Source organism: Leucoraja erinacea, chromosome 2 (assembly GCF_028641065.1).
Source record: "Leucoraja erinacea ecotype New England chromosome 2, Leri_hhj_1, whole genome shotgun sequence".
NCBI classification, from domain to species: Eukaryota; Metazoa; Chordata; class Chondrichthyes; order Rajiformes; family Rajidae; genus Leucoraja; species Leucoraja erinaceus.
This window is the reverse complement of record NC_073378.1, coordinates 84088073-84103905: the sequence shown is the minus strand read 5'-3', so window position 1 is coordinate 84103905 and position 15833 is coordinate 84088073. Positions and strand designations below refer to the sequence as shown.

At 38.6% G+C, this 15833-nt stretch overlaps 1 protein-coding gene across 1 annotated transcript; it reads right to left on the bottom strand.

Moving 5' to 3' along the window:
• Window positions 1-8122: 8122 nt before the first annotated feature.
• On the bottom strand, window positions 8123-13870 carry evx1 (even-skipped homeobox 1). The gene is made up of 3 exons (XM_055659891.1): window positions 12062-13870; window positions 10789-11021; window positions 8123-9537 (listed from the first exon to the last, which is right to left on the bottom strand). The coding sequence occupies exons 1-3, from the start codon at window positions 12453-12455 to the stop codon at window positions 9004-9006; spliced, it is 1161 nt and encodes a 386-aa protein (XP_055515866.1). The 5' UTR covers window positions 12456-13870; the 3' UTR covers window positions 8123-9003.
• Window positions 13871-15833: the final 1963 nt, after the last annotated feature.

Here is a 15833-nt window from a genome sequence, read left to right as displayed (position 1 = left end):
TCTAATACAACTGTTGCATTTTATTCCGCATTTGTACAAAAATGCAATCTTTATATTTACAGGATTTTGTAAAATATTTGGACATCACATTTTTGTACTGTTGAGATAGATACCTAGATCATTTTAAACTGTGATACAAATTTGTTTTTTAAAAGGAAACCATTCATGGTTACATTTTTGGCTTTCCAGTGAGTTAAGGGTATGTGATCAAACAAATTATTGTTTAAGTAGTGGAATGAAATGTAAACACAAATGAGGTTATTCAATAAAAAAAATATTTAAATTACTGCATCCAACTAGCAATAAAATTGCAACATTGACTATTAAACAAATTTCATTAGTAGTTAACAATTAGCATTTTACCAAACGGTGAATTAGCTGAAAAAAGAACGATTGAGACACAAGAATTGCAGATTCTGAAATCTTGAGCAAAACTGCTGGAGGAAAAAGTCAAGAGTCAAGTTAAGATAGTTTTATTATCATGCCCCAAACAGAACAATAAAATTCTTACTTGCAGCAGCACAGTTGAAGATTATGTAAACATAGTACTCTGAAAACAATATAATAAACGAAAATAAATCCAGTATATATAAAGTTAAATATATATATATATATATATATATATATATATATATATATATATGTACATCTACATTATATATCTATCTATCACTATGTATATATATATATATATATATATATATATATATATATATATATATATATATATATAGCGATAGATAGATATATAATGTAGATGTACAGACACACATGCATACATACATACATACATACATATGCATACATACATACATACATACATACATACATACATACATACACACATACATACATACATACATACATACATACATACATACATACATACATACATACATATATACCGTTTTCGCATTATAACACAACCTTCGTAGCACTTGTAATGTTCATATAGGAAGTCATGTAATTCTAAAGTACCAGAGCGGTTGTGATACTCATTTACTCTCTTTGAACTTCATGGACATCGGTCATAAAAGTTATTTTCACCTCAAGCCCAATGTGCTATACTAATCCGGGGGATCTGCCCATCGGGAATGAAAATAAATGCTATCCTAGCCCGAAAATAGACATAAAATGTTGGAGTAACTCAGCGGGACAGGCAGCATCACTGAAGAGAAGGAATGGGTGGCGTTTCGGGTCGAGACCCAGTATTTCTCTATACAATTATACTTTAAATTCTCTCGTGTCTCAGGCGTCTATGGCTATTTTCATCCTTCATTCGGTTAAAAAAATATAAATATTTTAATGACATGAGCGTCGCATTTGACAGCACTGTAAGGGATGTCATCTCAGTGTTAACATTTCAGTTCGAATATAGCATGCTTCCATAATTTGTACCTGCAATACATACTGATGTTTTACCGAAGATTAATTACAACCGTCCTTTGTAAACCTGCTAAAAGTACTTATATTCTGTTCTATTCAAAGTTGTTTGGTTGGAAGTTAAGATGTATTATCAGACTATTAAAAAAAACCTATATGATTCACCACTCTTCCTTCTGCTGCGAACAGACTGGATGAGGGCCGGCGCTCATGGGAATTAGGCGCAGGTACATGGATACAACTCTCAGACACCGAAATTAGAGGGGAAAAACACGTATGCACTGCTGAAGGCGACTTTAACTAACGACAGTGTTAGCAAAATACATTAATTGCATTATTGAGAATAATCTTTTGTATTGTGAAAGTCAAGGCAAAGTTACATGATACTGCTTTGCCAGTGAGATCTTGCTATAATATAGAGGCACAAAGAAGCCCAAGTGCTAGTTTGTAAAAAGACACAACGTGCCTAACTCAGCGGTCAGGCAGCATCTCTAGAGAACGTGGATAGGCGACGTTCCGAGTCGGGTCAGCCCGAAGAAGGATCCCGTCTCGAAACGCCTGCCCGTGTTCTCCAGAGATGCTGCTTGGCGCGCTAAATTACTCCAGCACTTTGTGTTTTATTTTGCTACAATAGTTCTACCTCTATATAGGTCTGGCGTAAAACGAAAATCGCTGTGTTATTTCCCATTCAAACGCAGTCCCTGTAGAAGTAATAATGTTGCTCTTTGGCTGGTGTTGGCTGGGCTCAGTCGTCCCTGACTCTAGGTCCGACTGTCCCACAGGACACTAATTAGACGCGCTAATTGGACAGCAATGCATCAATGTCACATTTTGACGGGCGCTTTCGGAAGCCGCACGATACAGTTAGATGTTTTTTTTTAATGTTAACAAAGCATTCTATTTCTCTTGTGTAATATGTATACTCCATGTCCATATGGATTTACGTATCCGGAATAATATTCACAACTCGTTGAAAAATACAGAAATACAGAATCATCTAACACGCAAAGCTATAATACCATTTTGTAAAATACCTACCTCGTTACAATTTAATCCATACTTGAGTATTCAGGTCAGAATTTAGATGTAATACCAAAAGAAATGTTCTAAACAACCCCACTTCAATGCTACAGATGTCATTGAATAATTACAGTATGTATACATAATATTTCATTAACGCCATTGTTTATGGACCTGAATCCGTTCTGTAGACATTACATTCTCGGATTGAATATTCATACAATTACAGTGCCCTCAATAATGTTTGGGTCAAAGACCCATCATTTATTGATTTGCCTCTGTACTACACAATTTGAGATTTGTAATAGAAAAAAAAATCACATGTGGTTAAAGTGCACATTGTCATATTTTAATAAAGGCCATTTTTATATATTTTGGTTTCACCATGTAGAAATTACAACTGTGTTTATACATAGTCCCCCCCATTTCAGGGCACCACCATTTTTGGGACATATGGCTTCACAGGTATTTGTAATTGCTCAGGTGTGTTTAATTGCCTCCTTAATGCAGGTATAAGAGAGCTCTCAGCACCTAGTCTTTCCTCCAGTCTTTCCATCACCTTTGGAAACGTGTAGTGCTGTTTATCAACATGAAGACCAAAGTTGTGCCAATGAAAGTCAAAGAAGCCATTGTGAGACTGAGAAACCAGAATAAAACTGTTAGAGACATCAGCCAAACCTTAGGCTTACCAAAATCAACTGTTTGGAACATCATTAAGAAGAAAGAGAGCACTGGTGAGCTTACTAATCGCAAAGGGACTGGCAGGCCAAGGAAGATCTCCACAGCTGATGACAGAAATATTCTCTCTATAATAAAGAAAAATCCCCAAACACCTGTCCGACTGATCAGAAACACTCTTCAGGAGTCGGGTGTGGATTTGTCAATGACCACTGTCCGCAGAAGACTTCATGAACAGAAATACAGAGGCTACATTGCAAGATGCAAACCACTGGTTAGCTGCAAAAATAGGATGGCCAGGTTGCAGTTTGCCAAAAGTACTTAAGAGCAACCTAGAAAAAGTATCATGGACAGATGAGACAAAGATTAACTTATATCAGAGTGATGGCAAGAGCAAAGTATGGAGGAGAGAAGGAACTGCCCGAGACCCACCTCATCTGTGAAACACGGCGGTGGGGGTGTTATGGCCTGGGCATGTATGGCTGCTGAAGGTACTGGCTCACTTTTCTTCATTGATGATACAACTGCTGATGGTAATAGCATAATGAATTCTGAAGTGTATAGACACATCCTATCTGCTTAAGCTCAAAAACATGTCTCAAAACCCATTGGCCAGCTGTTCATTCTACAGCAAGACAATGATCCCTAACACACTGCTAAAACAACAAAGGAGTTTTTCAATGCTAAAAAATGGTAAATTCTTGAGTGGCCAAGTCAATCACCCGATCTGAACCCAATTGAACATGCCTTTTATAAGCTGAAGAGGAAACTGAAGGCGACTAGCCCCCAAAACAAGCATAAGCTAAATATGGCTGCAAGACAGGCCTGGCAGAGCATCACCAGAGAAGACACTCAGCAACTGGTGATGTCCATGAATTGGAGACTTCAAGCAGTCATTGCATGCAAATGATATGCAACAAAAAATACTAAACATGACTACTTTCATTTACATTACATCGCTGTGTCCCAAACATTATGTGCCCTGAAATGGGGGGACTATGTATAAACACTGCTGTAATTTCTATATGGTGAAACCAAAATGTATAAAAATGGCCTTTATTAAAATCTGACAATGTGCACTTTAACCACATGTGATTTTTTTGTCTTTTACCAATATAAGTTTGTGGAGTATCGAGGCAAATAAATAAACGGCATTTCGTTTGGACCTCTAGGGGTCCAAATGACAATTAAATTGACTCTTGACTCTTGACTCTTGACTCTTGACTCTCTCTCTTGAAATGAGGGGTCTTTGTCCCAAACATTATGGAAGACACTGTAGTTGATGCGACATGAAATGAGGTGGCAAGGAATTTGATACATATATTTGCAGCAGGAAATAAAATTAACAGTGACGATATGATTTAGAAAATTATTATATGGTTCTCAAATCCACAATCGTACTTTGAAAGTGGATGTCATCGAATGCATATGAACAATGCATTGAGCTGCAAAATAACATTATGAGCCCTGAAAAAATGTCCTTTGTATCCTTGTATCCTAATATAATGACAGACAATGAAGACATTCCATGAAGTCAGAAACATGTGCTCTTTGAAAAATCATATACTGTCACAAATTGCATGCAATAGGCGAATGTACAAAATATATCCAGTACAGGTACTTACAAATAGTGGTAAACTTTCAGATTTAGGATGTATTTTGTAGTATCACTTATACAATAGTCTTGTTCCACATTTTGTCAACCTGCCCCACTTCTGCAGGAAGAAAACAGTGTAGAGTTCAGCTTCATGTGAAACGCGAACCAATCTCGTTTTTATTTGTTAGGGGGAAATCTATTTTGTTTTTATTGGTTGACATTGTCCCATTGTTGCAAACAGTTCACATTGATAGTTAATTATCTTTTACTAAAATACTATATACTGCCCAAAGTTGTGTATATACTCCTTGAGTCTAATTACCTTATTGGGTCAATGTTGCAACAGTAGTTTGTTTTCCGTTGTAGTAGTTAAGTTTAAATATGTTTTCATGAAGGGACAGATTGAACCATGCATATTAAGCACAACCGACTATGCAAAAAGCTTACGTAGTTATTGAAAAGACAATCACGAGATAAGACAAGATATTTATTTAAAATCCCATTGTTAGATGGGGTAATAATAATTTTAAATGCATTGTCGGTTCTCCCCATTACAGAGCCGTGACACAGGCTGGCAGATAAAGCGCTGATTTCTATAAATATGTATGATAAACACACAGGCTATCACGTTTACAAGATGGTGCCTTTGATTGAAATTGTGACCTGCGATTCTAAATGATTTTTGGGAAGCTATATAAACAGAATAACGCGTAAATTGTCTAGCCTGTATCTGAATTAATATCTCATTCATCATCATTATCATCTGATGGGCCCATTTAAGCTCCTCGCCTTGCCGGAACGAACTAAACCTACATTAATATAATGTAATTTAGGACAGCGGCGATTTCAACAACGCCGATCGGGTACAATTAGCGTGTGGTAACCTAATTGTTGCATGTTTCCTCGCAACCCATCATGTTTCTCTCTCAGTTCGTTTGAATGGAGTGAACTTTTAGCTGTAAGCGTTTAAATATGGGCTGAGCTTGATGGGCGGGGGTGTCTGGCAAACGGGTGGGGAGGTTTGATCAGCGAGCGAAAACAAAACTGCGAGGCAGCAAAGCTAAAACTAATTGAAAGTAATGTCGTCTGATAAAAGATTGAGGGATCAGACTTACTTCTGGTGTAACAATGAGTTAATAAAGTTGAAATGCTATCCAAGAAATGGACGTCCCTCCATAAACATTCATGCATGTTTCCAGCGTACACATATGTACGTGTCCATGCATGAACACGTGTACATCCAGGTACATGTGCACCAGTATAATCAATGACGGGTTCAGATCGTTGAATCCGATCCCTGTCGGGGACCACATTGGGCGTGACATAGATCTGATACTTATACTATTCTTTATAGTATAAAAAACAAGTTTCCAAGAAGGTTACTCAACTACAATGTTAACCATTCTCTGCATCAGCAGATGCTTTCTGAGAGTCTCGATCCGAAACGTCACCCATTCCTTCTCTTCAGAGATGCTGCCTGTCCCGCTGAGTTACTCCAGCATTTTTTGTGTATCTTCGATGCTCTCTAACATAACGATTACATATAGAATAATAATTTTAACATAGACATAACACAACAAAAAAGAAATTTTAATAATGAAATGAAAATAATTTTGTAATTCAAAGCGAAAACAGTAACGCCTCAACATATCGTGATGCGATTTCAGTATGAAATAAGATATAGAATGATATTCTCTTCATTTGCGCAAACTCTTCAAATTGTAATGGTAACATTTCCGTATCTGGGAAGACATTATATATGCACATAGAGATGGGAAAACAGCTCAATACATTGTTGCGTTATAGAGATGTGGATGCACGTGTGCCCAAAATGGTTTTAAAAAACAATTTCAGTTATTATAAGCTAAACTTTCTTTTTCGATTCGTGTATTTAACGCAAGGGTTAGGAATTCACATTTGGCTGGTGATCTAAATCTTCTTCGGTTCTACTCCGTTGCTTAAATTGAACATTATTCTAAGCATATGCATCGTAATCAACTTGGTCACACTTACAAGAACACGCGTTAATAAGGCAATCAATCAAATGAAAACAATCAGGGGCTTCTGTTTGAGCAGGGATTGGCGGGTGGAAACCAGGACCCCAGCATGACATATGAGGATCGGGATAATCTGAATCAACACAAGAGGTGTTTCGTGCGCAGAGATATATTGTTCTTCTTATGAAACTTCAATTTAGACAAAGAGTGGTTCAATTACCCAGAAAATGTAGTCAACTAAAGAATGCTGATTGGACAGGAGGCTGAATCATCGATCTTTGGATTCGAGCTTCAGATGCAGACATCTAATTTTGCTTTCTCTATTAAGTGTTAACTGGAGGGAAAATATGGCTTATAAAACAGGAACAGCAGAGCTATTTACTTGTCATAAACAATTTCAACGCCATGATCAAACCCCATAGCTATACGACATAATTTCTTGTAGTCTGTTTGACCTGGTAAATGAAGCACCGGGTAGTAAATCGCTTTCTCGGGAATCTTTTATCTATTTAACGCAACCTTACATTCACCCTCAGATTGGAAAACAATAAAACAAACAGGTAAATGAGGCTGATATCGATTGAACAATTTTCGAACAATCTCTCAACGAAAGAAACAATTGTATTGTAATTGTTCGCAATGGTTTATTTGTTTTTACTGGTTATATTTAGTCTGTCAAGCGACTGAAGAAATAAAGGGGGAAGTGGTCGAAAATCGAAACAAAACATATAAGTACGTTTGGAAATGCTTAAACTATGTGTTGAACGAACAGTTTTAACAGAATCATTGCATTTGTTTACAACCACACTTCAAAGTTAGGGACTGCTTAATCAGTATACAGTCAGGATCAATACATCTTCAACTTGCACATTATAAATCATATCATAAACAAAATAACCTCTTGTTTATCCAGATGCAATAATTATATAATACAATTGCAAGACATTTCCTTTGGTTTCCATCTGTGGTCTCTAACTTAGTCTATTGACAATTTAGAAAATAAATTAAACGGAAATTCCATAAAATATTCTTCTTTTTAGTATCTAGTCCCGTTATGGCAGCATGATCATCAAAAACTTACAGATTCGACCATTCTACGTGTTAAATCTGCTTTAGATTAGAAACAAATCAGGTACACACCCGTTTACATTAAATACACTATTAACATACGCTGAACAATTTGTATTCACAGTATTCTGAAATCAGGTATATTGCATGATCAATTCAGCCACTGAACATTCAGGCAACATGCAATAAATAAAACAGTAGATGGATGTTTTTTTTGGTACATTTTAAATAGTTGTGAAGGTTAAAGCTATGTGTTAAAGTGTTCTTTAAAATGATAAATGTATCTTAAAAAATACAAAACAATATAAAGGCACATCTAAAATATTTTAGTTCATTTAAAAAAAAATGCTACAGGTCGTACCAGGTTTGGTTATTTTGCTATTTTTATACAATAAACTGCGAATTTTATTAAAAAGCTATTTGATGTCCTCCATTCTCGATAATCTATCATTGTTTTGGGGATTTCTAATTTTGTACATTTCACAGCATTGGGAAGTCCTTTTCAAACTTCAAAGCAGAAAGGTGGAAGAAATATCAATTTGGCTCTTTCAGAATCTTTTATAAAACAAACGCAGAAACAATGATCCTTGCAATGCTTTATTTTTTAATTCCATAGCGAATCAGGCGAAGCAACTTTCAGATTTCAAAATGTGAAGACAACTGCTTCTGAACAGATTGGTTAACTTGGTTTACTTTACATGATACTGGTTTAGACCAACAAAGCTCTCCCTGTAAAGATCTAATATCACCTTGATAGTTGGCGAACCCTATGGACATCACTGCTGTTAGGAGTGTCGTCCACAATGCAAATCAACCATCATCATTTTAAACGTCAGCTACCGTGATAAAAACAAAAAGACAAATTCGATCGTGTTTTCGGTCTCCGAACACGATTCTGAATTAGAGTTGCTCTGTTACCCATCACATAATCCCATCCCATTGTGGCTTGTTAGCGTCTGAAACCAGGTTTTTTATGATGACGATATTATCATACATTTAACTATTAAAACCCCAATAATACACGTACACGACTAGAATATTCTCATCAGCATAGGACACAATTGGCAGAGGAGGAAGAATTATTATAATCCATTATGGGTAAAAATGTAAGAGGTTGTCCTGTAGGAATGTGATGGAGCTTTCGAATCAAAGTCCAGTCATCCAGATACCCGACATTTCCGTTGGTATTCAACCCCTTCTTCCAAGGAGACGTGTGCACATTTGGAAGATGTGTGTTTATGCATGCTTCAAGCCACTGTCTTATCTCGTTAAAGGTACTTCTTCCCGTTGGTCCAGGGATACCGCAGCAGCCTTGCTTAACACGGAAGGTGTGAAGGTGAGGAAAGTGTCAGTTCTGGAGGTTGATGCACATGTGAAGTCAGTCCCTGCAGGTCTCTGTGCCACCCCGTTCGATTGGCTGCTATGGCACGTTAAGCATGAGCAAGGGCTACTCCCGGTGCTGCCAAGTCCATGGTTAGTGGCAGAAGGATATAGGGAAGGGTGTCTGAATGCACACAGCAATTCCGGCCGCGGGTACGGGTGGGAAAGAACTCTGAAAGTGTCCATGGGTCTCAGAGGAGCACTGAAAGGACTGGTTGCTGAGGCTGACGCTGCAGACATGCCCATGTGAGGGTAGTAGTGAAGAGGTACATGTGATGGGAAAGGGTAGGGCAGATTGCCAGCCGCCGCTGCGTGGCTCATCATATAAGTGTAAAAGGTAGGATCGGCGGGATGAGGCCAGGTCATAGCCAAACGTTGTCTTTTGTCCTTCATTCTGCGATTTTGGAACCAGACCTTTAAAATAATTTGAATTGAAATAAAAGAAGAATTAAGTTGCTGCAATAATCATTCTTCTTGACTTGAAAAGTACAACGCGGAATTGCTCCCTGTCATCACCTCGAAACTATTTACATTTCTGGTCTAATTACTCGAAGCCGAACAATATTTGCCTTTAAAAATATGCCTTTAAATGGCAAAGTAATGTTGATTTTCAATGTATGAATGTTTAATATTTAGGAAACTGTCTTTCACTACGTAAAACGTTGTCATCCAGTGATCTTAACACTCTCATATTGAGCAATTCTTTTTGGAAATTTATGATCCGGGTTTTTACAAGACTATTCTTTCGCACACTGATATTTCATTTTGTAGCTATTAAATTAGTTTAAGGATTTGCCGGGAGCTCAAATCAAATCGATACTCCCAAAATACAGAGAAAGGTGGCAATAAAATTTAAATATTTCGCCATTTTTTTCGTTAACAGTTCGTGTGTGTTTGCGAAAGCTAAACGCGTTCCCTGCAAAAGATCCTCCAGTGACTCTACATGCATTGTGTTAACCCATTGAGAGCTGCTGTGTTAAACACGACGCCACCGCCCCCCCCCCCCCCACTGCCAAAACACACTGCACGCTGTTAAGAGCTTGTCAATTCAAAAGCATTGTTTCTTGAAGAAAACACAGAAACTATCGAAAGGAAAAAAGGATAGCAACTGTCATATTTTATCGTGCTGTCAAATGTGAAAATACCCCATCTGTTTTCAACACACTTGATACTCAAAGGAGATAATTATATTTCATACTTTGAAAATTCGTATTTATAATAAAACACGTTCCGTCCAGCAGATTATATTCACTAACCATTACTGTCCAGATGTATGATTTAAAACTAATTTCACAAGGTCCCATAACACATATTATGCCTCCTTCCTGTACATATTTCGTGTTGCTACCTTCTATACGGAAAGCATCGATAATAAATGATATGGCTGATAGAATTGAAATGTCCGGCATCTATTGATACCTTTGCATATTTACAATACCAGTACTGAACAAAGGGCAATTTCCTGGTATAATACGTTTACTTTGTTGTTAATAAACTGATTCACAGCAGGCCTAGTCTGCACTCTCTCTATATTCTTCATTTACTGTTTCGGCGGACCGAATTGTATAAAACTGATCACAATTGCTCTGGCTATTCATATATCTGCTCACATTGCTTACAATCACGATGAGCTTAGACATTTCATTCTACACTGCCTCCGTTCACCTTGATAGTGGTTTCTGGTAAATTTAAAGCCGCTGCTAACTCGCATCTCCTGGGCCTGGAAACGTAATTTTCGCGGTAGAATTCCTTCTCCAGCCTGGCGATCTGTTCCCTGGTGAAAGCAGTTCGGTAACGGCGCATCTGATCCGCTCCACCGCCGCCTATCAGGTTTTGAGAGCCGGATACTTTGGGGAGCTCAGCACCGCCGTTACTGTCCATCGAATCGGAAGAGTGACCTGAAACGACAGACAGACTAAACGTGTTACATAAGCACCAATGCAAAACAACAAAAACAATAAAGTATACTCAACGAGGCATGTCCTCTCCCAATTGTACATCTGTATTGCAATATGTTTAATTTGATTTCTGTCCAAAAATCTTATATTCTTTTGGTAGATGAAGATAAAGCATGCGTTCATCTCGTTTTAAAATAGTCAAAATAGACTTATTATCATACCTATATGCTGTACACCAGAATGATCTATAGGATGAGACGTCCTTTGTGCCTCGATGGCCTTTTTTGGTTGTCACCGAAGAACCAACTCTTGGATTTGCAGTGGGACAAAAACTGGTTACTCAAAATTTGGAGATAATTCTTGAGCTCATTTGAAATCGACTTTTTTTCCAGCTTTTCTCTGTGTTCCCTGCCTTGAACGTGACTATAAAGTGGATGCCGGCTGCTTGCTGACTCTGGTGCTTTCATATGCGCCGGCTCCCATTGAAGCTCATCTGTAGACACCTATTTCCGAGCTGGCGCCGACAAGACCCTTGAAAAGTGACAATTTGAAGACTCGCAAGGTGTTAACTCCTCTGAACCAGGGATTCAATAATCATTTTACGGTCTTTAAACTAGTTTCCGTACTCCATCAAGAAACCAAATTAAATGGCAACGAGTTTCTAGCTTTTCTAATCTATTGTTGTGTCCTCTTGGTTGCAGGTTTTACAGAACTATTTTTATAATAGCAAAAGTCAATGCAACTGTTAACTGCTTGAAGGTAACCAGTGAATGGACCACATTAAATCGCTCGGACAATTAATTTGTATAATTTAAATGAAAATGACAATGAATTATGATTTCAAAGAGTATTTTATCAATGGTCGGGAACAATGTTTAAATCAGTTAGTCGTTTCTTGATTTTATGTTTTCTAATCCATATCTTCAATATATTTGCTGCATAGGGCTACCTAGCTGAATAAAACATTGGCAATAATCCAAATCTACATGATGTGTTTTTAATGTTATCAGTGTAACTCCTTTATTGCAACTGAAAACGACCATTACCTTTGTTTGTCTGGTTTCCTTGATTTCCCGGCGTACAGTTTGGAGTACAACTGACATCTATCTCATCATAATAATCAGACTCAGTTTCCGGACTGTTCTGGATGGAGAGCGATTTACTTTTTGCCGAGCAGCCGTCCGAAGATGACTTGCCCGGGACAGGGAGTCTGGAGCCCGGTCTGATGCGAGTGTTAACATCGGCCTCCTCGTCTCGGTTCTCCGGTGTCATTGACGCCGACCCGGGGCTCAAACAACTCCTGTGGACCACGTTTTCATGGGACTCGTTTACAGGACTTCCAGCTGGTTCTGACAAATTCGGCAATCTCCTGCCAATTCGATTGCCATGCTGACCTCGCTCCATCATCAGCAACATCTCCTTTCTTGATTCCATTGTACACGGGATCTGAGATCAAATCAGAGCCAGCAGAGAAACACAAGCAAGAGGACACAGTTCAAGGGAACACAGGGGGGAGGAAAAGCGGAGATATAATGATGACCTTCTGATGTGAGCTCTCCACTCGGAAGCACTGCGGGTCTGGGAAGGATCACCATTGCCTGCTCTTTCTAATCTGTCATTCTTATGCTGTAATCGTCATTAAAGTACTCGGGTGACGCCAACAAACTGATTACAACCGGTTTACAAGGAGATAACGCCTGCCACCGTGAAGATGAAAGGAGCTTGAGCTTGTCGCTGTTGTCTGCACGCAAGTGCATGGAGAGGGAGGAAGTGCGAAACGTATTGAACAGCTCCCACAAATGAGAGAGTCCACAACATTACAACACCTCAGGGGAGATGGAAACAAGGGCATCGTCAACTTTCCTTTAGCACTACGATGTATAGTCAACCTTGAATTCGCCACAAAACGTAGAAAATAATGAAATGCAATTATTTATGTACATATTGAATGGAATAAAAACCTTAGTTAATTCCTTTACTTTTTGCAGCCTTTTAAAAAACCCTTTGAAATGCCCGCGTTAAATGTCAGAAATGCAAGTTGTCACTCAAACTTTATACGTGTATAATTTTATGTAGTAATAGATTCGCGGGATCACTTTTTTTTAATCATAAATACAAATAATGAACTAAGACAAATCCACCCATTTCCCACTGTGACGGGAATTTATATGCAGTAGGATCCCCATCATGTTGTATATATAATCTTCAATTTTGCCCTTCCACTACAATAGTGTAGCAATATATCAGTAGGACGAATTATTACATTGGCTGCGGGAACGATTTGGAATCTTAGCGCATTTGCGAAAGAACTATACCATGCTGTTCAATAGAATAGAAATTATGCGAAATTCATTAAAGATGAAGGATTTAGGACTGTTAAGGACTCCATTAAGGACTGTTTACCTATCCAAATCTTGTGAAAATATATCGTGAAATTAAACACATGTAATTACTTGAGTGCCAATAATGTTTTACATTTCGAACTGAGATTTCCCACTGAGCAGTCAGAATTTTTCAACCTTGTTCCCACCTACGTCCATTTCTGTTCCGTCAAGACTACCCCAATGCTCTCCGTATATCCAAATAAAATGCAGATAAAATGCTGCTTTGGATTACTGTTCCTTTGATGTACAATAGTTGACATACTTTGTTTAATGACTTGCATGCATCGAATGCCGCTTCTCCCGCAATAGAAATCACAGGTTCTATAAGGGAAACGAAAATGTTAGTATATTATCTCCATTTAAACGAATAGTAAACTCAGCATTTATCATTCTTAGCGATTTCACCAGGAAGTAGATGAAATAAAAAAATTAAACATCATCATTAGCCCAATTTGTTTCATTTAGTAGTCATCAGTTGTTATCAGTAGTGAATTTCTTTGCCACAAATTGATTGGCGATTAAAGAACAGATCCCAATTGTAAACAGGTCACTGCAGGCCAAATGACGTATGCACGCCATCTAAGGGGGTGGTTTAGAAGCGTCAGTCCACAAGAGAGCAACGCCACTAACATCATTGGGAAATAAAGTGAGTTTATTATTACGGGAAGATGCATTCCATTATTGTTATATGGAAATGGTTAAACCAATAACCTACCAATTAAATTTCAAGTTATGGGTACAAATAAAATTGACAAAGGTGGTTTGTAGAAAGTGTTGAGGAAATAGAAGTGAAATAGAAGTGTTGAGAAAATAGATGTTCCTGCTTCAATTTAAAATCATGGTCATGACACCATATTTTGGGAGCCTGCTTTAAAACCTGACCACATTTCAATGGCAATTAATTAGCTATAACATGCGTTAAAAGATTGTGAGGTTACAAATGCAGGTATATAATGCCAGATGTTTAAGTAGGAACTGCAGATGCAGATGCTGGAAAATCAAAGGTAGACAAAAATGCTGCAGAAACTCAACGGGTGAGGCAGCATCTTTGGAGCGAAGGAAATAGGCGACGTTTTGGGTCGAGACCCTTTTTCATACTGATGTGAGGGTGGGGGGGCGGGGGGGGGGGGAAGAAGAAAGGAAGAGGCGGAGACAGTGGGCTGAGGGAGAGCTGGGAAGGGGAGGAGAAAGCAGGGACTACCTGAAATTGGAGAAGTCAATGTTCATACCGCTGGGGTGTAAACTGCCCAAGCGAAATATGAGGTGCTGCTCCTCCAATTTACAGTGGGCCTCACCCTGGCCATGGAGGAGGCCCAGGACAGAAAGGTCGGATTCGGAATGGGAGGGGGAGTTGAAGTGCTGAGTCACCGGGAGATCAGGTTGGTTATTGCGAACCGAGCGGAGGTGTTGGGCGAAACGATCGCCAAGCCTACGCTTGGTCTCATCAATTTACAAGAGAGATAAGGAATATATTTTCACATAGAGGGTGATCGAAGGCTGGAACATGTAGTGTGAAAGGGTCAAAGCTTCATCAAAGCTTTAATGAGCTTGCATTTGTAATTGAAGAGTCACATCACAGCACAATATATCTTTCAGTTGAAGGTGGGATGGATGAAGCAGGGATGTGTGAAGGCTGATGACTGGGAACCAAACCCATCAATGCAGTATTTGCTTGGGCACTGGACCTGGGTGGACGGTGTGGAATGGTGTGAGTTGACAGTTCCTACCTCTCTACACAGCGATTCCTCAGAATAGGCATCAGACTAGAATGATAGTGACATAGCTTATTGAAAAGGGTGCCCTGTGTCAAAACACACAAGCTTGTGAATAGTGTGGGCTACCATTTTACTTTGACAAGGGTTGGAAGAAGGAAGACTGAATATGGATGCAAAGAGCTTAGGGAATGTTAGGAGATACCGGAAGCATGGGGATTCAGGAATGGGAAGGAATGAAAGCAAAGGGAGAGTGGTTAAAAAAGGAGGATTAAGAGAGTGGGTATGGGGGTGAAACAGACAATGGGCAGGGTAAGCAGACTTTGAGCTCACCAATATGTGTGTGAGAGCGTGCACATGCTGAAAGATATTTGTGCAAATCTACTTATATTCTTATGTCCATGTAATAAAGTCTGGTCTCCATTCATCTTGGACCCCATTGCTACTGCCCTAGGAACAACTGGTCAGTATGACCTCGAGTGTCAGGCCAAATGTGATGGTCAACTTCACATTAAAGTATGTCGTTAGCAGAAGTTTCAAGTTCAAGTTAAAAGTTTCAAGTTTACGTTTATTGTCACATGCACCAATTGGTACAGTGAGATTTGGTTTACCATACAGGCATACAATAAAAAATAGATCACAACACACGATAGAATTTTAACATGAATATCCCTACACAGCGGAATCAACGTATCCCATTGTGAGGGAAGGCAATA

Excerpts from the sequence above, each read along its gene's own strand:
- evx1 (XM_055659891.1), bottom strand. The coding sequence starts at position 12,455 with ATGGAATCAAGAAAGGAGATGTTGCTGATGATGGAGCGAGGTCAGCAT. Across the intron at positions 11,022-12,061 it reads CCAGACAAACAAAGGTAATG|GTCACTCTTCCGATTCGATG; the intron begins GTCGTTTTCAGT and ends CTGTCGTTTCAG. Across the intron at positions 9,538-10,788 it reads TACCAGAAACCACTATCAAG|GTCTGGTTCCAAAATCGCAG; the intron begins GTGAACGGAGGC and ends ATTATTTTAAAG.